Source organism: Balaenoptera musculus, chromosome 3 (genome assembly GCF_009873245.2).
Source record: "Balaenoptera musculus isolate JJ_BM4_2016_0621 chromosome 3, mBalMus1.pri.v3, whole genome shotgun sequence".
Taxonomy (NCBI): Eukaryota; Metazoa; Chordata; class Mammalia; order Artiodactyla; family Balaenopteridae; genus Balaenoptera; species Balaenoptera musculus.
The window spans coordinates 167,788,324-167,813,691 of NC_045787.1; the positions used below are offsets into that span (position 1 = coordinate 167,788,324).

A 25,368-nucleotide genomic window follows, 5' to 3' on the forward strand; every position below is an offset into this window, starting at 1 on the left:
CACTGAGGGGGACCTCGGGCCCACGGTACTCAGGGCAGGGGCGGGGCACCAGCAGCCTCAGTGGTCAAGCGCACGTGATCTGCACCACCTCGCGAGCAGCTCTGGAGGCACACACGTCCTCGGGGAGGCTCGCTCCACCGACCACGGCGACCTGCAGTTCTCAACAGGGCCCAGGAGATGATTGCCCAGGGCCTCCTGCAAAAACCTGGCAGCTGGACACAGGTGGAGACGATGGCGCACCCTGGGCCCTGAGGTGTGTGAGGGCCAGACCTTGGCTGAGAGGGATATTGATTCTTCTGTGGTCAGCCTGGCGGCACTTACCACTTCCAAGTACTGGCCGCCGGCAGGGATGCAGAGCGGTAGGTGCAATGTGCTGGGACACAGCAGGGCACCTCTGGACACAGAGAAGCTTCCCCTTTACTCCATGTGACGTGTGCGTGTGCCTTTATGGAGCTTTCTGGTGAGCGAAGCCGCCTGGCCCCAGGACCTTTGGTCATGATGAGGAGCTGGACTGAGCCCTGTTTGGGCTGCAGAAGCCAAGCTCTGCCACCCCTGCTAATCTGCTAGTCTGTCATCCAACGCAGCGGGAATCAAACCTGCTAACAGGCTGCGGGTGTGTGACGTTTATGTGCAACCTTGATTCAAAAGGCAAAAACCCTAGGTGGCTGAGAGCAAACTGTCAGATGCTTTTATTTACATAGTTTTGTAGTGCTCTTTGGTTTTTTTAAATTAAATCTCAAGTGTATGAAAAGAGTCAAGACAGGTACAAAGCCTTATCACATGGATATATGCCAGCAGAGCAGAGGGCAAAGGATTTCATGTGGGGCTTCTCGGCGTAATCAAAATGCACGATTGTTCGTTTGAAGATGTCTTTTGACCCAAGATAAAAGGGAAAGTTTGCCTTGGAAGTGGAGGGCAGAGGTAGGAACAGCTGGATCCTGAGTGAAAGCCTTTGACTTTTTCAGAGCAGCAGAAACCAAACAGAGAAACGCTGCCCTGAATCTGGGGTCCTAATCTATCAGTCAGCCCCGCATGCCGTGGAGAGGCAAAAGGGAGTGGTGGGGACTGTGGCAAAGCAAAGACGGGCAACCTCTATGCAGCTTCACCACTGGGCAGTGCAGGCGTATTTTCTAGAGAAACGCCAAGATCAAGATCGGCATGTGCAATTTCCTTGGTTTTAAGTGTTGGCAACTAATTCCAAATGTCTCAAAACACCGGATGGGGCTAAGCAAACCCATCTTCTTGCCTAATAAGGCCTGCAGGCCTCCTCTGTTTGCAGTCCTTGCCCTAAACAGACCAGGTTCTGCAAAAATAGACATCGTTCCCCCCCTCCCCCCTGAGTGCCCAAAATAACCTTCCCGGCCCTGACATGGCCAGACCTGCAGCCGGGTTTCGCAGTCTTTTAAAACCCATGCCCACTTCTGACAGATCACAAATACGCTCCCACACCCCAACGTGTCCATCCACGCCCCAAGTTAAGAATCGCCGCACCAGCGTCGCCAAAGCCAAGAGTTGTTGAGCTTTGTTTCTGAGGCCTGTCTTATAAAAACAATTGTGTGTTTGTTTTCCAAATATGAAATCATCATTTAAAAACATGCACGCATCTCAGACAGCTTCCCCTGACGCCCTGCATCGGGGGCGCACTCCGTTCCTCTCCCACGTGGGAGTCTGGGCCACGATGCCAACCAGAGGGAGGAGGCGTCCTCACTGACACACCTGCACCCACCGCGGCCCTCGCGTGGCTCCCAGGGCCCATTTCCTGGTCTGCGGAACGAAGTACCCCAGCCTGGGAGGCTGAAACAACAGAAGCTTGTTCGCTCTCACCTCTGGAGGCCTGAGATCAAGGGGTCGGCGGGGCTGGTTCCCTCTGAGGGCTGTTCCAGGCTCTCTCCCAGCTTCTGGTGGTGGCTGGCAGTCCTTGGTGTTCCTCGTCGTGCAGACACCTCCCCCCAGTCTCTACCGCCACCTTCATATAGCATTGTCCTCTGAGTCTGTGTCCAAATATCCCCTTCTCATAAGCACGCCACTCAGAGTGGATTAGCCACCCCCGCTCCAGTATGAACTCAACTAATTACATCTGCAATCACCCTATTTCTAAATAAGGTCATATTCAGAGGCCCTGGGGCTTAGGACTTCGAGGAACTTGGGGCGGGGGAACAGCTCACTGTGTAACACTCCCTTTCTCCTGGTTTCCCATGACCCTCTCTGCGGGAATGCAAAAGCCCAGGCAACATTATGAAGTGGGAAGCCGCCAGCTGTCAGAGACACCAAGTGATTTGAGGGGTTCAGACCGGTGGCTCAAGGGTCATTGTGCAGACGGTGCGCCGGAGCAGGCAGTGGTCTCCAGGTGTCCCGGGAGGCCGCTGGCGCAGGCAGGCCGTGCCGGGCTCCGCGCTGAGTTCCTCTCCCCACGGAGACTGGGCCGGAGGAGGAGAAGTGACCTGGGTCCTTAGAGCTGCAGAGGCGCGCGTGCGCGCGTGCGTGCGTGCGTGCGTGCGTGTGTAGGTTGGGTGGGGGGTTTGGCCAGAGTCAGACTGGAAGAGGTTAAAAACACCCCCGCAAGCCCCGCCCCCAGCGGGAAGCTGGAGCGAGGAGGTCGGAGGTCAGGTCGGAGGTCATATGCTCTCCTCGTCCAGCAGCCGGTTGAGACCCTCGCAGATCCTGCGCAGGTGGGAGCGGTAGGGCTCAGCCGGGCCGTAGAGCGCGGCGAGGAAGTCGCAGTCAGCCAAGTGGCCGAACACGTGGTTGATGCGGCCGTGGGACTTGGCGGTCAGGTGCGCGCCCGCCGCCTGGTGCAGCAGGTCCCGGCACTCGAGCAGGGCGGCGGCCAGGACGCGCCGGTCGAAGGTGAAGTCCACCTGGTGGAAGCTGACGGCGGTCATGGCCAGGCGGCGCGCCTGCTGCCGGAAGCGCTGCAGCCGCGCCAGCTCCTCGCCGCCCAGCTGCCCGCTGCGCAGCAGGACGCCCAGCTTCACAGCCACCTTGACCAGGTTCTTGACCACCTTCTGGGCCTCCTTGCGGCTGCGTGTGAACTCCTTGGTGGCGCGGTACAGCTCGTCCAGCACCTCACTGCTGGTGTCGTCGATGAACGCGGCCGCCACCGCCCTGGATGCGATCTTGCTCAGGAGCTTCTTCTGGGCCTGTAGGACCAGGCTCTTGGTGCTGAAGGTGTCCATCCGCCCTGCACGGGGGTGAGGACACAGACCCGCCGTCAGCCTGCACGGCCCGGCTGCCAGGGGCTTGCCTGGGCGGGCCGCTAACGTTGGCGACCACCGTCTTCCCAATCCGGGAAATGGGCACACACCACCAGCCTATCTCCAGGGGAGCCTGCGTGCCCATTCCACAGACCTACTGTGTGTGCCAGGACTGGGTGTACGGAGCCGACCAGCGAGCCCCCGGGAACACAGCAAGTGCTACCATCCGGGAAGCTGCAAGAGCCCACATAGCACGGGCACCCCAGCAGATCAAGAGGGCCCAGGCTGACCTCCTGGAGGAAGGGACAGGTGAGAAAATGGGGAGGGCATCCCAGGCGGGAAGATCCCCATGCTCCAAGGCCTAGAGGAGGGAAATTCCAAGTAGCTGGAGCACAGAACGGCAGAAACTTGTGAAAAAAAATAGCAAAAGCTATTTTTAGGAAAAGCTCGTTTAAAAAATAGCATTATGATGACCCAAGGGACCCTAAGGGAATTTGTTTCTAAAAAAAAGTCAAAGGAATTAATGTGTAATGGTGAAATCTGGGCAGGGCCTTCTGTTATGGTTTATTACAGGATACTGAATCTAGTTCCCTGTGCTATACCATAGGACCTTGTTGTTTATCCATTCTGTATATACTCATCTGCATCTGCTAATCCCAAACTCCCAATCTTTCCTTCCCCTACCCACCCTCCCCCTTGGCAAACACAAGTCTGTTCTCTATGTCGGTGAGTCTGTTTCTGTTTGGTAGATAACTTCATTTGTGTCCTATTTTACATTCCACATATAGGTTTTATCATATGGTATTTGTCTTTCTTTTTGACTTACTCCCCTTATTATGAGAATCTCTAGGTCCATCCATGTTGCTGCAAATGGCATTATTTCATTCTTTTTCATGGTTGAGTAATATTCCATTGTGTATGTGTACCACATCTTATTTATCCATTCATCTGTCAATGGACATTTAGATTGTTTCTGTATCTTGGCTATTGTAAATAGTGCTGCTGTGAACATTGGGGTGCATGTACCTTTTCGAATTAGAGTTTTGTCTGGATATATGCCCAGGAGTGGGATTGCTGGATCATATGGCAACACTATTTTAGTTTTTGAGGAACCTCTATACTGTTCTCCATAGTGGCTGCAACGACTTACATTCCCACTAATAGTGTAGGAGGGTTCTCTTTTCTCCACACCCTCTCCAGCATTTGTTATTTGTAGACTTTTTAACGATGGCCATTCTGACCAGTGTAAGGAGATACCTCATCGTAGTTTTGATTTGCGTTTCTCTAATAATTAGCAATGATGAGCATCTTTTCATGTTACCTGTTGGCCATTTCTATGTTTTCTTTGGAGAAATATCTATTTAGTCTTCTGCCCGTATTTTGATTGGGTTGTTTTTTGGTTATTGAGTTGTATGAGCTGTTTGTATGTTTTGGAAATTAATGGGCAGGGCCTTCTGAATCCCACTACTTGTGGTCCCTGGTACCAGCCCTGCAAACCCACTGTATCCTTGCTGTGAGTTGAGAAGGGGCTCAAGGTGAGTTATCACGGGGGGGGGGGGGTCCAGCTTATCATTCCCCTCATCCTGCAGCTCCATGAGACAGGGTCCCAGCCCAGCCCAGCCCCTGGGCTGTTCAGGGTGGAGGAGCCCAGGTACCAATCCTCCTGGCCTCCTCACCCCGTTCAGTTTACAACGGACATCCTGAGGCCTTAGTCAGGCCCTGAATGAGTCAGGGGGGGCAGTGGCCTGGGTGGGGGTTCCCCAGGGCCATTTGTGGGGTTTCTGGAAACGCATCACTCTGCTGATTCCTCTGATACAGAAATATTGACTTGCATCAGCTTCCGCCCAGGAAAGGGCCAGGGAGGGGGCCAAGGTGAATGGCAGGCTGGCTCTCTGGGAACAGTGACCAGGCCTCCAACCACAGAAGCCTGGACCTCTGTCTGTCCCTTATGTCTGTCTCCTTTTGTCCTTCCTGCACAGCAGTCTTCCAGATCCCCCAGGCTCTGGAGGCTCCCCTTCCAACCACCTCCTTCCAACAGCGCCAGAATTCTTCCTACATTGCACATCTGGGCTTAGCCCTTTCCTTGTAAGAACCAGCTCGCAGCTCCTCATGGCTCTCAGGACCAAAGCCCACACCTCATTCCGTCCCCTGCATCTTCCCTGGTGAGCTCCTGTACATCCCCCAACATCTTGGCCCCCAAACCCCTGCCTCTTCTCTGGTGGACTCATATACATCCCCCAAAAGCCCTGGCCCCTAAGCCCCTGCCTCTCGCCCTCGCAGGTTCATCCCTCAGCTCAGCCTGGACACCACCTCCTCTAGGAAGCCACCCCTGAACAGCCAAACTGACAGTGAGGCACCTCCTCTGAGCCACACAGCACCCCAGGCGTCCCCCATCACTGCTCTGCCCCGCTGGCTTTGCTTCTTCCGTGGTCTGCCTCACCGCAGGCCACGGGGGAGGTAATGGGCCTGATTCCTTAACCGCTGTGTTTTTCGAGGCTCCAGAAACATCTGCCAAATGAATGAGGGAGCCTGAGACCCACCCCCAGCCCTGACCCGCTGCTGCCCCAGGCTCTGGTGGGAATCCACCCCGACCCCAGCCTCAGGCCAGCCAGACCAGGAATGCCACGTGAGTGCCCACTCAGCCACAGGAACCTCCACAAAGCCCATCTGTGTGTGAGCTCAGACCCCGGGAGAAGTCCCAACCCTCGGCCGCCCTGTCCCTGCCCACAGAGGTCAGGACGGGCCTGGAGATGAATGACCCAGTCTTCCCTGCTCCCACACCAGCCCCAGACCCTGTACACAGGCTGGGGCAGAGCAGGGGTGCGGGTGACTCAGCACCGCGTGGCAGGCCCTGGTGCAGTGGCGTGTGCCCATTTCATCACTTCAGCCTGGTATTGTATTCAGCTGGTTGCCCGGTTGCAGAAGAAATTACACAGGCTCAGAGAGGCTGAGCCATTTCCCCAAGGCCACACAGCAACACAGGGACTGCCTGCCCCCACCACCTCTGCACCCCTACGCCCTCTGCCTTCCCCAGCTGACTCCTGCGAGTGGCCCTGAGCCTTGGGGGGCTGGGAGCTGTCCCTCACGACAAAACCAGCCCCGATATTTAGGGCCTGCTCCTGGCTCTAACCTCTTGGTCAAGCAACATAACTGCCCCGTGCCTCAGTTTCCCCATCTGTAAAATGGAGGATGGTGACTGTAAGGAGGGAGAACTAACTCCATCCTAGGGCAGAAGCTTGTGGCCAACCTGAGTGTCCCCCGGGCTGTGAGCTTTCCCCGGGCAAGAGGCTGGACGCCACTGCCTGGACTTGTGACCTTCAAGCTCTATGCCATTCAGCTCCCTGAATGTAGAGACCTATTTCTCTGTGATGTTCTCTGGAAAAAAGAGCAGCAGCAAGGAATAACTATGCTTCCAGGATGCCCTCTCACCTCTGTTTCTCTAGAACGTTCTATTCCATTCCCTCTACCTAGACCCCTCCCCCACCCATCACTCATCCCGTAAACTCATTCAAGTCTCAGAGTTACTGTCACCTCCTCCTGGAAGACTTCTGGATGCCCCAGGCTGGGCCAGGTGCCCCCTTGGCTCCCATGGTGCCCGGGGCATCCTCCTTCACGGCCCCGAGTACCTTGGTTTCGGTGTCCACCTCCCTGGCCTGACAGCGTGGGTAGGAGCTGCATCTTTTTTTTTTTTTTTTTGGCTGCGTCGCAGGTCATGCGGGATCTTAGTTCCCCAACCAGGGATCAAACCTCTGGCCCCTGCAGTGGAAGCACAGAGCGCTAACCACTGGACTGCCGGGGAAGTCCCCTGCATCTTTCTTGTTCACGCCATGTCTCTGGTGACCAGCCCAGGGCCTGGTACCCAGCAGACACCCAGTAAGTGTTTGTTGAATGTATGAGGGAAAGGATGTCTGCAAACATTGGAACCCGGGGGGGAACTCCCAACTCCCTGGGTCCAGCTCCCCAGTTTACAGATGGACAAACTGAGACTCAGAGAGGAGAAGGCCTTTCCCTGGATCCCAAGGACTCTGGTGCCCAGGTCTTTCTGCCTTTTTGGTTGCTGTGTGACCCCAGGCAGGGTCCTGCCTCTTTCTGGGCCTTGACCTTCCCCTCTGCAAGTCCTGAGGTCGGGCATGTTGGTTCAGAGGGGAAGCCTGTCCTGTTTACCAGCTTCAGGAAGAGCCTGGGCCCTCAGCAGCAGCGCTGCCCCGCACCCACCCTGCCAAGCACAGAGGAAAAGGGGCGGGGCGCGGGGGCAGCTGCAGCCTTCCCTCCTGGCCTCCACACTCCTAGCCCCTACTCCCCTTGGGGCAGTCCCCAGACCTGTGACACCTGGACCAGCCCAGCTGCAATGGGTCAGAGCGATCCCCCCCCCCCCCACACCGCTGACCCATTGTTCTACCAGAAACGCCTCCATCCAAGCAGCCAGACAGGGAGATGACTGCTCTCCCGGGGGAGCATGCTGGGGACCAAAATAAACCCCAGCCTTCCTTCCTGCCAGCTGCGCTCAGCCAAGTCCAAGGGCAGACAAGCCAGGAGGGGCCCGGCTGCACCACGGCAGCCCTTCTGGGGCAGGGCCTTCCCAGGGACAGCGGAGGGGCCCAGCGGCCAGACGGCCAGTGTCCCTGGCCCCTGCCCACCAAACGCCAGATCACCCCACTATCGTCACAAGCCAGAAAAGCCCAATAAAGCTTCAAGGGCTCGGCTGGAACACTCATTCAGTTGCTCAGTGAGCATTTATGGAGCACCAGTTGTGTCCCAGGCACTGGGGACATAGCAGTGACCAAAAGAGATCCCGTCCCTGCCTTCCACGGGATCCCAGCCTTCTAGACACCATGCCACCTCCTTATTACAAAAGAATTTGGGTGCCCCCATTTCCCTGACATGGAATCCACAGGCAGTACCGTCTGTCTCCACCCGCTGGTATAAAAATAAAATTAATATGTGGTGATAAAGGTGAGGGGGATTGTACAGGGAGGAGCTCTGGAATTTTTTCTTTTCTTTAATTAAAAAAAATTTTTTTTTAAGATTTTTTTTTTTTTTTTGATGTGGACCATTTTTAAAGTCTTTATTGAATTTTTTACAGTATTGCTTCTGTTTTGGTTTTTTGGCCATGAGGCATGTGGGATCTTAGCTCCCAGACCAGGGATCGAACCCGCACCTCCTGCATTGGAAGGCGAAGTCTTAACCACTGGACCACCAGGGAAGTCCCTAATTTTTTAATTAAAAAAAAATTTTTTTTCAAACCCACACCCCCTGTCAGTGGAAGCACAGAGTCTTAACCACTGGACCACCAGGGAAGTCCCTGGAATGTTTCATGTTCTGTGTCTCCATCTGGGTCTACACAATGTAAAAAGTCATCGAGCTGGATGGTTACAAATGTGAATACACTAAAACCCAGAAAACTGTAAACGTTCAAAGGGTAAATTTTATGGTATGTGAGTTATATCTTGATTTTTAAAAAATCTAACATTTCTCCAAGGAAGATACATAAATGGCCAATAAGCAAGTGAAAAGATGCTCAACATCACTGGCTACTAGGAAAACAGAAGTCAAAATCATAATGATACATCACCTCACCCCCACTAGGATGGCCGTTTCAAAAAGACAGACAAAAGGGCTGGCAAGGATGGGAGAAACTGGAGCCCCTCATCCACGGCTGGTAGGAATAGAAAATGGTGCAGCCGCCATGGAAAACAGTTTTTTGGCAGTTCCTCAAACAAACACAGAGTTACCACATGACCCAGCAGTTATGCTCCTAAGTACCTACCCCAAAGAGACGAAAACATACGCACACATAAAAACGTATACACACATGGGCATAGCAGCATGATTTGTAATAGCCAAAAAGTGGAAATAACCCAAATGCCCACCAGCAGATAAATGGACAAACAAATTGTGGTCCATCCACATGCTGGGATGTTATTCAATCATAAAAATGAGTGAAGCACCGACACTCACTACAACATGGATGGACCTTGAGAACACGATGCTCAGTGAGAGAAGCCAGACACAGAAGGACACACTGTGTGTGATTCCATTGATGGGAAACGTCCGGAACAGGCAAATTCACACAGACAGAAAGTGAATTAGTGGTTTCCAGGGGCTGGGGAGCAGAGAATGGAGAGTGACTGCTAATGGGGATGGGATTTCTTTTGGGGGTGGCAGAATGTTCTGGAACGTGAGCACTTTAAAATAGTGAATTTTACAGTATGTGAATTCTATGTCATCAAGCTGAACACTTACTGTATATATATCAAGTGTATATAGTTTATACCTTTGTGCCCCTTACTCTATGTATTTTTTTTAAAGTATTTGTTTATTTATTTATTTATGGCTGTGTTGGGTCTTCATTTCTGTGCGAGGGCTTTCTCTAGTTGTGGCAAGCGGGGGCCACTCTTCATCGCGGTGCGCGGGCCTCTCACTATCGCGGCCTCTCTTGTTGCGGAGCACAGGCTCCAGACGCGCAGGCTCAGTAATTGTGGCTCATGGGCCCAGCTGCTCCGCGGCATGTGGGATCTTCCCAGACCAGGGCTCGAACCCGTGTCCCCTGCATCGGCAGGTGGATTCTCAACCACTACGCCACCAGGGAAGCCCCTACTCTCTCTATATTTTATGCCTCATTTTAAAAACGTTAAATAAATTGGCACTTTCCTGACAGTCCACTGGTTAAGACTCCCTGCTTCCACTGCAGGGGGTGTGGGTTGGATCCCTGGTCGGGGAACTAAGATCCCACATGCTGCGCGCAGCACGGCCAAAAAAAAAAGTTAAATAAATTTAAAAATGTAAAAATCAGGATTTGGCCCAAGTAGTAATACAAACAGAAATAAAAGGATTACAGGGACTTTCCTGGTGGCACAGCGGCTACGAATCCACCTGCCAATGCAGGGGACACGGGTTCAAGCCCTGGTCCAGGAAGATCCCACATGCCACGGAGCAACTAAACCCATGTGCCACAACTACTGAGCCCGTGAGCCACAACTACTGAAGCCCATGGACCTAGAGCCCGTGCTCCGCAACAAGAGAAGCCCCCACTCGCCGAAACTAGAGAAAGCCCACACGCAGCAACGAAGACACAATGCAGCCAAAAAAAATAATTAATTAATTAATTAATTATTTTAAAAAAAGAAAAGGATTACACAAGTGGAGATTAGCAAATCACTTCCACCTGGCCAGGTACATGCTCAATACATGTTTGATTAAAAAATAATTTTCCTGGGACTTCCCCAGTGGTCCAGTGGTTGGGACTCCGCACTCCCAATGCAGGGGGCCTAGGTTCGATCCCTGGTCAGGGAACTAGATCCCACATACCGCAATTAAAGATCCCACATGCAGCAACGAAGATCCTGTGGGCCTCACCTAAGACCTGGTGCAGCCAAATAAATACACAAAGAAGTATTAAAAAAAAATTTTCCTCCTTAAAAGCTCAGGCCCACTGCACTCGATGGAGTGCATCTGTCAGAGGTTTGCCCCATACAGGGCATTGCAGGGAACACGTAGCTACAAATTTCTATCAAAAAAGAGCTCCATCTTCCCCTGATTTACCCAGGAGTTGCATTTCAGGAAAATTCACTGAATATTGAAACCCCTAGTCATCGGTTTCCGTTTCTGGCAGGACATTAGGACGTTGTGAGGGCCAGGGGCTGCCCTGAGCGTGGCCAGACGCCTAGTGCCTTGGTCCCTGCCCCCCAGATGCTAGCATATCCTGTTATTATCATAAGTGGGAGGGGAAAAAAAGCCCTCTGAATTTCCAAAACGGCCCCCTAAGAGGTGTTGCCCCTGCTGGAAGGGGAAGGCACCAGGAAGCAGCGAATGTGGAAATAAACAGGATAATTTCAGGGACAGATAAGGCCCGGGGGTGGGGGGCAGTGACAGCCAGGGACGGCAGGTGACCTAGGCTGGGTGGTCAGGAGGGCCCCTCCGAGGTGGAGCCCCTGGAGCTGGGACTGGAAGGACAGGGTCTGGGGGAGGGTGAGCCAGGCAGAGGGAATGGCTGGTGCAAAGGCCCTGGGGCAGGACAGTGCCAGGGAGGAGACCGGAGGCTGGTCCACAGCCCCCGAGGAGGCCACTGTCCAGGCCCTCCCACAGCTCTGAGGTCTCCCCTCCATGACCTCAGACCAGCCCCAGCCCCTGGAGGCACTTTCCCATCTGTGAAATGGGTGTCTAGTCACTGAGTCCCTGGCTCTGCTGATTGCTGCCCTGCACCCCACATTCTTCCCGGAACCTCAGCCCTCTGTCCACGCTCAGACTTTCACCCTCTGCCAAGCCCACTTTGTCTTTTTGACTCTGACCTTTGTTCCCGTCCGCATTTTGGACACTCCAGCTCCCAAACTGGCCACAGACGGTGGAGCCTCGGGTTGCTCTAGACTTGACAGCGTCCTTTCCCCGCACAGGCAAAGGTGGGCTTGGAGGGAGGGTGGGGTGGAAGCAGGACTGAATGTGAGCCTCCCCCGAGGGGAAGGGCACACGGCAGTGGACGGCACTGGCCCCAGTGGACCTCGTTCCTCCCAATCCCTTCTGTCCCCAAACTCTGGAGCAGGGCCAACCTTCCCGCTCCCCACATCAATGACCTACCCTCCTTCATCTCCCCTCTTGCTGTCCCTGCAAGATGCTAGTCATGGCCCCCCATCCAACCCAGGTCACAGGTGCGCTGGGGTGGCCCCTCAACCCACACATTCCCAGTCCTGGATGCTAGGTGTGGGGGTGATGGGGATTCCACAGGGCAGAAGATCCTGCTTCCCAGGGTCCCCAGTGCCCCCCGGGTGCACCGTGAATGCTGCGTCGCACCCCATTCACTAAGTGCTGGAAAATTCTTAGCCACCAGCTTTCCAGGAAAAATAAATGTAGGCATGTAGGTACATACATATGTTTACCATAAATGTTCCTGACATAAAGGATGTGCCCCATGCAACTTAACAGACATAAGAAAGGATTTTGCACGGGTGAATTTCACACCCAACCGAGGCTCACTATGTGTTCTTGGTGAGTTTTGCCAAACTGGTACCAGTAGCCAATCTATAGTTGCTACGGAGAAAGGAGAGCAGTCTGACACTGATGTCGCTGGATGGTCTCTTTCATACAAACAAGGAGAATTCGGATTTCACTCACTCACTTATCAGCCAAGTGAGCGACTTCTTTGCCGAATCCGATGGCAGTTTTCGAATAGTGAGAGAATATTCCCTCAGTGCTTTTGTGCTATTCGCAAGGAAGCAGCTAGAGACATGCCACCCTTTAAAATTTAATTTTCATTATTGACATTTCCTGAAGTTAGACCAGGGGTGGCAAATTCTGGCCTGCTGCCTGTTTTTGTAAATAAATAAAGTTTTATTGGCACATGCCACGCCCATTCATGTCCTACTGGAATGCAGCCTTGAAGAGAGGCAACAGAGGCAGAACAGCTGGCAAAGCCAAAAATATTTACTATCTGACCCTTTATAGAAAAAGCTTGGGTACTTCCCTGGTGGCACAGTGGTTAAGAATCCACCTGCCAATGCAGGGGACACAGGTTCGAGCCCTGGTCCGGGAAGAACCCACATGCCACGGAGCAACTAAGCCTGTGCGCCACAACTACAGAGCCTGTGCTCTAGAGCCCGCGAGCCACAACTACTGATGCCTGCGTGCCACAACTACTGAAGCCCGCGCGCCTAGAGCCCGTGCTCCACAACAAGAGAAGCCACCGCAATGAGAAGCCCACGCACCGCAAGGAAGAGTAACCCCCCCTCACCGCAACTAGAGAAAGCCCGCACACTGCAACGAAGACCCAACCCAGCCAAAAATAAATAAATTAATAAATAAATTTAAAAAAAAGGTTGGCCAACCTCCGGATTAGATGATGACAGAACAATATATCAAACCCTGATTTGTAGCATTTGCCAATTTCCATGGTGTAAGTTCTGTCACCACGGCCAATTTCAAGCTTCCAACTTGAAAATGGAGTTGGGCAGAACTGCTCACCATCTCCACCAAACAGATACACTAGATGAAAATAACCTCAAGAGCATAGATCCTTGCAAAGTGCAGTAAAATAATCAGAAATTAGGATTTTTGACCTTTGCTTTTTTATAAGTTGTGCTGAAGTATATGTCACATACCATAAAATTCACCCTTTAAAGTGTACAATTCAGTGTTTTTATATATTCACAGAGTTGGGTAACCATCACAACTATTTAATTCCAGAACATTCTCACCACTCCAAAAAGAAACCCCCTCCCCATTAGCAGTCACTCCCCATCCTCCTCCCCCAGCCCTTTGGCAGCCACTAATTTACTTTCTGCCTCTATGGATTTGTGTATTTTTCTTATAAAAAGAATCACCCACTATGTGGTCTTACGTGTCTGGCTTCTCTCACTGAGTGTCATGTTTTCAAGGCTCAGGGCTTAACTCCGTTTTTTTTTTTAAGGGGTTTTCTTTTTTTTAATTAATTAATTAATTTATTTTTGGCTACGTTGGGTCTTCGTTGCTGCGCACGGGCTTTCTCTAGTTGCGGCAAGCGGGGGCTACTCTTCATTGCGGTGCGCGGGCTTCTCATTGCGGTGGCTTCTCTCTGTTGTGGAGCACTGGCTTTAGGCACACGGGCTCAGTAGTTGTGGCTCACGGGACTTGGTTGCCCCGCGGCATGTGGGCTCTTCCCCGACCAGGGCTTAAACCCGTGTCCCCCGGATCAGCAGGCGGATTCTTAACCACTGCGCCACCAGGGAAGTCCCAGGGCTTCACTCCTTTTTATGGCTGAATAATATTCCATATCTTTGGGGCGGTTTTTTCTTTTTTCTTTTTGGCCCTGCCAAGCGGCTTGTGGGATCCCAGGGATTGAACCTGCACCCTCGGCAGTGAAAGCGCCGAGTCCTAACCACTGGACCGCCAGGGAATTCCCATCCATACCTTTGTTTTAAATATAATGTATTTGATTGTAAGTTCATAGTATGTCATTTTTTTTTAATTTATTTCTTCTTCCAGTTTTTATTGATGGTCTGTCCTTTTTAATAATGGTGATGTTAACAACGGGGTCGCGAAATTCCTGACAATACAGCGAGCGGCTCTCGTGAGCGGGGGTGGGGAGGGCGGATGCTGGCTTCAGTGTGCCACTGGTCCACGGAGCGGCCCGCCCTCCGCATGAATTCTTTATGTCACAACAAAGGGCGTCAATAATTGATGGGCCCCCTCAGCGGGGCCTCCTCCCTCAGCCCCTGCTGCAGCAGCCCAGGGTGGCCTCAGGGGCTCCAGGTCTCCGCCCACCGTGGCAAATGCCCCCACGGGCCTGGTTCCCACACTATTACCCTCTGCCAGCATGAGGGCACCCACTGCTTCCAGCCCTTTATCAACCATCACTCAGGCCTCACCGTCGGTGCCCATTTTGATATGGCAAAAGGGGGGACCTGCTTTTCTGAGGTGGGGGGGCAGATACCAGTGGTTTTCAAACCGGGTTCCCCAGGGCCCTCGGGGGCCACCCCAAGGATGGGCAGGGTCTGGCTGCCTGCCATGCTGCGGTGGGAGTTGGGACACTTTCAACTGTGGTCAGATCTCCACTGAAGAAAGAGCTGGGATGGGGTGGGGGGGGGGGACACCAGTGGGCAAAAATAAATGTTGGGAGACCATATCCCACCCCTCTACAGAGAAAGACAGGACAGGCTGAGGCTCAAGCGGAGTAAAAGTTTTCTTTTTTTTGGCCGCGCTGCGCGCCTTGCAGGATCTTAGTTCCCCAACCAGGGATCAAACCCAGGCCCACAGCAGTGAAAGCATGGAATCCTAACCACTGGACCGCCATGGAATTCCCAAGTAAAAGATTTTTAACAGCAAGTGGAGGAGGCTGGAGGGTCACCTGGCAGGAATGTGGATGCAGCCCCTACTTGAGTCCGGGCTCCACCCACTTCTCACCGCCCCACAGCCTCCATCTTGGTCCCCTGGCTCCTGCCCTCGCACCCTACAGTCTGTCCTCTCCGTAGCAGCCGCCAGAGGGCGCCAGTGAGCACCCGAGTCAGGTCCTCCCCCTCTTCTGCCCACAGCCCTTCAGGGATCCCTCCTCCCTCAGGGTAAAAGCCCAAGTTCTCTGTGACTGGGCCAAGTCCTGCCTGTCTCTAGGTCCCCATCTCAGTCTGTAACACCTGGGGCTGAACCTGCACAAGCATGTGTCGTTTCTTCAGCATCTGCCTCTGGGGCTGTTTCCATGACAACAGATGGAGTTTTGTCCTAGGCACCCTCTGGTGGCCCCATTTGACAGACAGGGACACTGAGGCCTCCTGAACCCATCACATCAGATCACCAAGCAACCAAAAGGCCCATCCCCTACCCAGGCCTCAGATGAGGAAACTGAGGCTCAGGGGGCACCTGACCTGCCCGAGGCCACACAGCAGAAGGGGATACTACAGAGCCTCCAATCTGTACCTGCCTGACTGGTTTCTTCACTTAGGGACCCCTGCCCCCATCAGAGTGGGGTGTGAGTCCCTGACTCGCCCCCCTCCAAGAGGTCTGGGCACTCACCCACCACCTGCGTCCCAGGCCACCAAGCCTGCCAAGTGGAAGAAGCTCAGCCCAGGTGTTCGCGTGGCTGGGGCAACAGTTCTTTGTTCTGGTTTCCATAGGTACAGCGTCGCTGGGCCGGCTCCTCCTCCGCCCCTCCCAGCCACCCAGCCGCCCAGCCCTGGCCTGGCAGTCCCTTGGCCCAGCCCATCTAGGCAACTTGTTATGTTTTAAAGTTGGCGCCTGTGCACCTGTCATGGAGATACAGGGAACAGCCTGTGCAAAGGCCCTGAGGCAGGATGGTGCCTGGAGCGCGTTGGTGGAATGTGGAGGCTGTGTGGCTGGAGCAGAGTGAGTGAGGGGAAGAGAGGGAGGAGGTGGAGGCCAGGTAGAGACTTGCAGGGCCCACATTCCTGCATTTAATTCTGGAAGCTGCCCTCACCCCCAGGGAGTTATGTCCCTCAGACAGGAAACTGAGGCTTGGAGAATTGAATCACTCAGTTCAAGTTATCAGTGATGAGTGGCAGAGCGGGAACCCAGGTTTATCTGATCCCAAGGTCTGAGCTTGGGCTGAACCAACCCAACCACTGGGCTGAACTGCCCTCACCCTGCTATGGCACGGCCCCCACCCAGGGCGTTCACCTCCCCCAGCTGGGCTCAGACCTGCTCAGGAAGTAACCTCAGCGGCCTGTTCACAGCTGGGGCTGCTCCTCCTCCAGGAGAGCCCCCCAGGAGAGAGAAGGTGGTGATGCATGCAGATCTGGGTCAGGTCAACTGCCAGTTACCTCAGCGACGAAGGTCCCAATTCACAGCTGGCAAAACTGAGGCCAAGGCTTCAGGCCACTGGGGAGCTCCCAGGTGGCCAGTCTGGGTGGGCCTGGCTCTGACTGTCTCGGCCGCCTGGACCAGCCAGAAGTCTCACTCATTCCCACCTCCACGCCTTTGGCCTGGCTGCCCACCACCTGGAATGCCCTCCTAGCTCTGGAATCTGGCCCTGGCACCTGGTGCCCTGCACTGTGAAAGGGGGCAGAGTCCATCAGAGTCCTCTTGTTGGGGGGAGGGGTGTGCTGGTCCCAGAGCACCACCCCAAGCCAGGGTGGGCAGTTCAGACCCAGGATGCCTCCCCATAACCCACACATCAAGAGAGTGACAGAAAGACAGAGTGAGAGGGAGAGGGAAACAGAAGGGGGGTCAGGGACATAGGGGGCGAGAGAAACAGAGAGGCCAGGTGGCCCCCAAAATTAAGCCGAGATTGGGGGGCGCCCCGGCACCGCTCGCTCACCTGCTCTCTGGGACTCCGTCGTCGGTCCGACGGTCAGGGCTCTGTCCGGCCGCCTCCGAGGGGCCTTTGCTGTGGCCGCGAGACTCGTGCCTGAGGACTGGGACCCGGCGGGGCGGGGCAGGAAGCTCGACCCCGCCCTCCAACTGTCCCGCCCCTCTGAGCGGCCCCGCCCCCGCCCGCGCGCATAGGACCTTCAGGGACCGGTGGGGGGGGGGAGGGTAGGGGTGGGCGAGGACGTAGGCTCAGCCAATGGCAGTGCGGGCGGTGTACGAAGAGTCCAATGGGAGCAGGTCGCCGCGTGGGAGGGGTGGGACCTGGGGCGGGGTCAGGCAGCTCTGGGAAATTCCTCCGGAATCACGAAAGGGGCCGGATGCAGGGGGAGAGGCCAACCCCGGGCTCCGTCCAAGAAATGAGAGGAAGGAGACCTAGAGTCAAAAACAGAGAGAGATGGGGGCCGGGGAGAGAAAGAGAGCCAAAAAGAAAAACAGAACAACCGCGTGGCTCTGGGAAGGCCCCTTTCTACCACTGGGACTCCGTTTAAAGTACGGCCCCGGGGAACACTTTACAGCAGAAGGACGTGGGAGCCCCTTAAACATGTAGATTGCTATACCTCCTAGACGGGCTGAATCTGACCCAAGGTTGAAGATAAATCTTTCTGGGTTGCGGGTGAGGTTTGTGGCAGTTGCTACGTGGACGGACCCTGGAGACCCCACCAGGGGACTTCCCAGATCCAGCCTCGGTGTCCGTGGGAATAAGCCAGCGAGGTACGCAAGAGCCTCCAGGCCGCCAGCGGGTGGGGCAGTGGGGACAGCTGGGGCCCCCGGAGGATGCAGCTGTGAGTCCTGGGAACCGGGCCCAGTAGCAGCTCTCAGCTCCCCTGCTGCTGCATTTCCTCCCTGCATCCCCAACCCTGGGTCCCAGTTGCGGCTATAGGACCAGGGGGGCCAGAGCAGTCCGGACAACCAATGTATGTCGAGTCCTGCCCTGCACGTGGGGGATACACAACCCTGGCACAGACCTCATGAGGCAAAAATAAATGAAATGTCTCTTTATCTCATCCCCCCCTTTTTCTTTTTGGACAGGGTACTGAGGCCCAGAGAGTGGAAGTGACTTGCCTGAGGACATGCAGGCACAAGTGGCAGGGCCAGGATTCAAACCCAGGAATGTTTGTCCCACCTCCAACCATCCACAGCCAGGTACTACCCTCTCCTGAGTTCAGGGTTTCTCATCCGGGTCACTATGTATTGGCATTTGGGGTCGATAATTCCTATGCACTGTGACATGGGAATAATAAAACCTACAGGTCCACAAATAAGAATGGATAAGGGGAGTTCCCTGGTGGTCCAGTGGTTAGAACTCCACACTTTCACTGCCGAGGGCGCAGGTTCAATCCCTGGTTGGGGAACTAAGATCCCACAAGCCAGAAAAACTAAAAATAAAAATGAGAAAAATAAAAGAACGAATAAGAAGTGTCCAGGAGGATGTGAAGAAATTAGAACCTTCATACTTTATTGGTGGGAATGCAAAATGGTGCCGCTTCTGTGGAAAATAGCTTGGTTGTTCCTCAAGAAAACTAAACATAGAATTACCATATGATCCAGCAATTCCACTCCTAGATGTATACCCAAAAGAGTTGAAAGCAGGGACTCAGACAGGTATTTGTACAACAATGTTGATAGCAGCATGATTCACAATAGCCAAAAGATGGAAACAATCCAAATGTCCATCAACAGAGGAATGGGTAAACAAAATGTGATCCATCTATACAGTGGAATATAATTCAGCCATAAAAAGGAAGGAAGTTATTCATGCTATAACATGGATGAACCTTGAAAATATAGGTTTAAGATGCTAATCATAAGATGATAAATATTGTATGATCTACTTATATGAAGGACCTCGAATGGGTGAATCCACAGACAGAAAGTACAATAGAGGTGACCAGAGGCTGGGGGAGGGGGAGACAGGAATGGGGAGTTAGTGTTTAATGGGCATAGAGTTTGTGTTGGGGTTGATGGAAAAGTTCTGGAGGCGGATGGTGGTGATGGTTGCACAACATTGTGAATGCACTTAATGCCGCTGAACTGTACACTTAAAAATGGTTACAATGGTAAATTTTATTATATATTTACCATAATTTTAGAAAATGAATAATGTAACATACCGAACCACTGAATTGTATGCTTTAAGTGGGTGAATTGTATGGTATATAAATTATGTCATGATGAAGCTGTTTTACTTTTTTTTTTTAAGAACTTTTTTTTTATAAATTTATTTTATTTATTTATTTTTGGCTGCGTTGGGTCTTTGTTGCTGCCCGCGGGCTTTCTCTACTTGCAGCGAGCGGGAGCTACTCTTTGTTGCTGTGCGCGGGCTTCTCATTGCGGTGGCTTCTCTTGTTCCACAGGCTCTAGGCTGCGGGCTTCAGTAGTTGTGGCTCGCGGGCTCTAGAGCGCAGGCTCAGTAGTTGTGGCGCACAGGCTTAGTTGCTCTGCGGCATGTGGGATCTTCCCAGACCAGGGCTTAAACCCGTGTCCCCTGCACTGGCAGGCCGATTCTTAACCACTGCGCCACCAGGGAAGCCCTTCTTTTATTTTTTAACTAATATTTATTCATTTATTTGGCTGCGTCGGGTCTTAGTTGCAGCATGCAGGATCTTTCGCTGTGGCTTGCGGGCTTCTCTCTAGTTGTGGCGCGTGTGCTCTAGAGCGCACGGGCTCAGTAGTTGTGGCGAGTGGGCTTAGTTGCCCCGCGGCATGTGGGATCTTAGTTCCCCATCAGGGATCAAGTCCGAGTCCCCGGCATTGGAAGGCGGATTCTTAACCACTGGACCACCAGGGAAGTTCCAAAGCTGTTTTTCTTTTAAAGTGCCTAGCAGCACATCTGGTAATAATAATAACAATACTGTAGTTAAGATTTACTGATCGCCTACTACGTGCCAGTGACTGTTAGCACTTGACGTACATTAACTCACCAAATTCTCACAGCAACCCTGCGATGGGGTACAAGCGTCCCATTTCACAGATGACGAAAGTGAGGCTCAGAGGAAGCGGCCTGTCTGAGGCCGCTCAGCCAGGTCGTGGAAGAGATGGGATTAGAACCTGTAACATTGTAAGTCGGGAGCAATGTGTACAGCTCCTCTAGGTGGTCGGACATCCTTGGGGGTCTAGCTAGGGAGCAGGGGTCTGAAAAACAGACCAGGGGCTCTATCCAGGGTCGGAGGCTCAACTTGGAATTGGGTGCTTAGCCTGAGACCAGGGTCTCGGGGTCTGGAGCTTAGCTCAGAGCTGGGGCTGAACGCAGCGTCGGGAGCTCTATCAGGGGTCAGTTTCAGCCGGGGAGCGGGGAGCTGGGTGGGTGCTCTATTCGGAGTGGGGGCCTCCATCCAAGGTCCCGGGCTTCGTAGCTGCGTCGATTCCTGCCGTGGCCGGCAGGGGACGTGCTCTGCCCACAGCCGGGGCCCGCGGCGCCCTAGCTTTCCCGGGAATGGGTCGCCCGGGTGGGCGGGAGATGTAGTGCGGGACAGGGCCCCCAAGTCCAAGTCACCCCAGGCCCTAGACCCATCCAGCGTCACCTGCACCCCGAGATCAGACCTTGCACCGGCGGGGCTGTGTGACTAGGAGCGAGCGACCCCCTTCTCTGCGCGTCTTCCTCGCGCCTGCGCAATGGGACCACAGTGGTGGAGGCGGCGGGGGAGATGGTAGGAAAGCCTGTTCTCCAGGAACCTCAGGGAGCCCCTTCTCCCCCGCCTGGCGGCTTCCCCGCAGCCGGAGCTCTTTGGGGACCGATGGTGGCGGTGGCCAGAGCACCACCCTCCCACGCCGCAGGCCCAGGCGTAACTCCCACGTGCCGCGATCCGTCTGTCCCCAGCCCATCTGTCTATCCCCGCAAGACCCTTCCCAAGGCCACTTAAGAAAGGGATTGGGTGTTCGGGTCCAGACGGGGTACGGGAGAAGGGGGCGAACCTTGCTTGAGCCTCTACCGCGGGCCAGGCCACGAGGTCCCGTGGAACTTTTCCAAAGGCACACTGAGCGTGAGGGGCTGTCTTCATCCCGGGGTCACGGGCTCAGCCTGGAGTGGGGACCCAGGGCCCGGGCGACCCCCCTCTCCCCCATCATCAGGGAGGCAGAAGGAAAGTGGGGCCGGAAGGTCCTAAGAATAATTTCAGTCCTGTGCCTCCGTCGCCCCCATCCCCCCCATCTCCCTCCCGGTGGCAGCGAAGGAGCAGAGGAGCAAGTCGGCCCCAGCGGGAGGATGTATTTACAAGCGCCAGCCGCGCAGACGCCAGCCGGCCCCCCGCGTGTGGGAGGCGGGACTCTGCGGGGATAAACGGCCAGGTGTGGGCCTTTGTGCGCGCGGGTGTATGTGCGGGCGCGTGTGGCTGGGGAGGGGATGGCTGGATCTGCTGCTGCTTCTGAGGGTAGTGAGCACACACACACACACACACACACACGCATTCCCAGCAGGAGGAAACTTCACTTCTTGGAGTCTCAGTTGCTTCATCTGGAAGATGGGTGCAGGCAGTCACAGCACCAGATTCAGAGATTTGTTAAGACTTCAGGGGCACAGTGCTGATGCTCAGCGGAGGCCTGGCACATAAGTCATGCAGTAATCATCTCCAGCTGTGGGAGCCCAGACTAGGCACCTGACCCCACCTGGGAGCCCAGGGTGAGATGACAGCTGAGCTGAGACTTAAAGAAAGAGCAGGAGTCGGCCATGGGAAGAAGCAGGAAGGAGGGTCCCTTTTATTCTTGGCTTACTCACTGACCTTGGGCAAATCATAGGTCCACTCTGAGCCTCTGTTTCCTCATCTGTTAATCAGACTCATGACACCCGCCTTGCAGGGCAGTTGCAAAGACTGACTGAGAGGATACAGGAAGTGCTTAACCCAGTACGAGGATGCATTATTATTTTTTGTGGGGTTGTGTTCCCTGCCCCCAGGAGCTCCCAGGCTATGGAGGAATAGGACATTAGAAAGGGTTGAAGTGCTGATGAAGGAAAGGCACCCCAGGTGTGAGCAAGGGTGCAGAGGTTGGGAAGTTCTGTGGGCCGACAGGGGACGGTGTGTGCCCCGATCAGACCACAGGGACCCTCAGGACATCAAACGTTGTATATAAAAATCCAGAATTTATCCTGAGGGCAATGGGGAGCGTCAGAGGGTGTTAGAGCCTGGACGAGATTAGAGTATGTACTGGAATATCTCTCTAGTGGCCAGTGTGGGGTGGACAGCAGTGGGCAAGGCTGGAGTTGGGAGGCCAGGGAGGAGGAGGCTGTGGGGAAGGAGAGGAGGTGCCCTGCCATGTCCTGCCCCAGTTGCACCCCCAAGGGGCGGAGGAGAAGCTGTTGGAGATCTTGAGGAGGGTAGACGGTCAGGCAGAGCCAGAGTGCAGGGGACCTGGCTGAGCTGTCTTTCCTGGGGGAGATAGTGGGGGTGAGGGCAGTTGGGGGGCGGTCATTGGCAAGATTCGGAATCCAGATGCTTGGGGTCGTGGCTGGAGTTGAGGACAAGGTAAAGGCAAAGGGAGAGTCAAGGGCAGAGATTCGTGCTGAGCCTGTTTCCTCTGTGACATCCCCACCCCCTCCTGGCCCCAGGCTCCGTGGATCCCAGCTCCCACAGCCTCCGGCCTCTCCTGGGGGATGCATCTCTTCTGGATCCCCGCGGGCCACCTGCTTCCCTCTGAGGCTGTGTCAACCCCACATCCAAACAAGCTGCCTTCTGGGACTTCCCTGGTTGGGACTCTGTGCTTCCAGTGCAGGGATGCAATGGACGCAGGTTCCATCCCTGGTCAGGGAACTAAGATCCTGCATGCCTGTGGCGCAGCCAAAAAAAAAAAAAAGAAGCAGCTGCCTTCCTTTCCCCAAGGCCCAGAGAGACTGGCCCTGCTCAGTGAGAGGCTAAGAAACTCCCAAGGTCCCCCGCGCTTGCTCAGATCATCACCTGCTCCAAAACCTGCAGCGGCTCTAACAGGCTCTGCCAGACCTTATCCTGGAGCTCCCCGCGCATCACCTCCCCCTCCCCCCACCTGCCACCCCCATCACCCTCCCTCCTGACAGTGTTCACCTAGTTTCTCGAGGACGCACTGCCACACCAGTGCTCATACCATTCCCTCCACCCTCAGAACCCTCCTAGCACCCCTCTACTCAGTCGGTGAGACAGCTCTACAAGGGAGTAGGTCTAGCTCCTTTATCACACAGACCCGGCTGTTTCTGGCTCAGACCCAAGTAACTTCCTATCGGTGGATCAGCCTCAGTTTCCTTTTTTTTTTTTTTGGCCGCAGCACGTGGCATGTGGGATCTTAGTTCCCTCACCAGGGATCGAACCCGTGCTCCCTGCAGTGGAAGTGCGGAGCCCTAACCACTGGACCACCAGGGAAGTCCCCAGCCTCAGATTCTTTTATCTGCCGCCTTCACGGAGCTAACTTCCAGAGAGGCATGAAACAGGAATGATGCAAATAATTTTAAAATTGCAATCATGCAGTTCTAAAAGGCAGTGGACACTCAGTGCAATGTGGGATCCTGGATTGGACCGTGGAACAGAGAAAAGGCACATTCGTGGAAAAACGGGAGACATCCAAAGGAAGTCTGGAGTGTCCCATCATCTTTTTTTTTTTAATAAATTTATTTTATTTATTTATTTTTTGCTGCGTTGGGTCCACTTGCGGCCAGCGGGGGCTACTCTTCCTTGCGGTGCACAGGTTTCTCATTGCGGTGACTTCTCTTGTTGCAGAGCCCGGGCTCTAGGCGCAGGGGCTTCAGTAGTTGTGGCATTCGGGCTCACTAGTTATGGGATCTTCCGGGACCAGGGCTCGAACCCGTGTTCCCTGCATTGGGAGGCAGATTCTTAACCACTGCGCCACCAGGGAAGTCCTACGTCTGACCATCTTAACGTGCCCACGCTGGTTTGTTCATTTGGACAGATGTGCTGAGGTTATGTAAGGTTTTTTTTTTTTTAATAGATCTTTATTGGAGTATAATTGCTTCACAGTGCTGTGCTAGTTTCTGTTGTACAACAAAGTGAATCAGCTATACATATACATATATCCCCATATCTCTTCCCTCTTGCGTCTCCCTCCCTCCCACCCTCTAGGTGGTCACAAAGCACAGAGCTGATCTCCCTGTGCTATGCAGCTGCTTCCCACTAGCTACCTATTTACATTCAGTAGTGTATATATGTCGATGCTACTCTCACTTCACCCCAGCTTCCCCCTCCCACCCTGTGTCCTCAAGTCCACTCTCTATGTCTATGCCTTTATTCCTGCCCTGAAACTAGGTTCATCAGTACCATTTTTTTTTTTTAAACTTTGGGTTTGTTTGTTTATTTATTTATTTATTTATTTATTTATTTATTTATTTATTTATGGCTGTGTTGAGTCTTCGTTTCTGTGCGAGGGCTTTCTCTAGTTGCGGCAAGCGGGGGCCACTCTTCATCGCGGTGCGCGGGCCTCTCACTATCGCGGCCTCTCTTGTTGCAGAGCACAGGCTCCAGACGCGCAGGCTCAGTAATTGTGGCTCACGGGCCTAGTTGCTCCACGGCATGTGGGATCTTCCCAGACCAGGGCTCAAACCCGTGTTCCCTGAATTGGCAGGCAGATTCTCAACCACTGCGCCACCAGGGAAGCCCAGTACCTTTTTTTTTTTTTTTTTTTTTTTAGATTCCATATATATGCATTAGCATACGGTATTTGTTTTTCTCTTTCTGACTTACTTCACTCTGTATGACAGACTCTAGGTCCATCCACCTCACTACAAATAACTCAATTTCGTTTCTTTTTATGGCTGAGTAATATTCCACTGTATATATGTGCCACATCTTCTTTATCCATTCATCTGTCGATTGACATTTAGGTTGCTTCCATGTCCTGGCTATTGTAAATAGTGCTACAATGAACATTGTGGTACATGTCTCTTTTTGTATTATGGTTTTCTCAGGCTATATGCCCAGTAGTGGGATTGCTGGGTCATATGGTAGTTCTATTTTTTAACATTAAGGGAAGCTGGGTGAAGAGTAGAAACTCTCTGTACTCTCTTTGCAACTTTTCAGTAAATCTAAACTTATGGGGACTTCCCTGGTGGTCCAGCGGTTAAGATTCCAAGCTCCCAGTGCAGGGGGCCTGGGTTCGATCCCTGGTCAGGGAACTAAGATCCCACATACCGCAACTACTGAGCCCACGTGCCCCAACGAAGACCCAGAGTAGCCACAATAAATACATAAATAATAAATTTTTTAAAATAAATAAATAAAATAAAATACCGCCAAAAGAGAAAAAGAAAGGCAAAAAGCAGGGGATTGTGAGTGCTTTTAGCAGGGAGCACTGGTACAGCTGGGGTGGGGAGGTAGGTGTGACCCTGAGATTCATCAAATGTGCGGGCTAGGGTGAGGTGAGGGGAAGCAGAAAGAACCACGGCATGTGCCAAGGTCCAGTGGAAGGAAGGAGGAAGTGG

The 25,368-nt window shown here is 53.6% G+C and overlaps 1 protein-coding gene across 1 annotated transcript; it reads right to left on the reverse strand.

The window, feature by feature from the left end:
• Positions 1-666: 666 nt before the first annotated feature.
• TNFAIP8L1 (TNF alpha induced protein 8 like 1) lies at positions 667-17,037 on the reverse strand. Its single transcript, XM_036847908.1, has 2 exons — positions 16,927-17,037; positions 667-3,181 (listed from the first exon to the last, which is right to left on the reverse strand). Exon 2 carries the CDS (start codon positions 3,174-3,176, stop codon positions 2,616-2,618), a length of 561 nt encoding a protein of 186 aa, XP_036703803.1. The 5' UTR covers positions 3,177-3,181; positions 16,927-17,037; the 3' UTR covers positions 667-2,615.
• Between the last annotated feature and the right edge of the window lie 8,331 nt (positions 17,038-25,368).

Coding starts and splice junctions, on each gene's coding strand:
- TNFAIP8L1 (XM_036847908.1), bottom strand. CDS start 3,176: ATGGACACCTTCAGCACCAAGAGCCTGGTCCTACAGGCCCAGAAGAAG.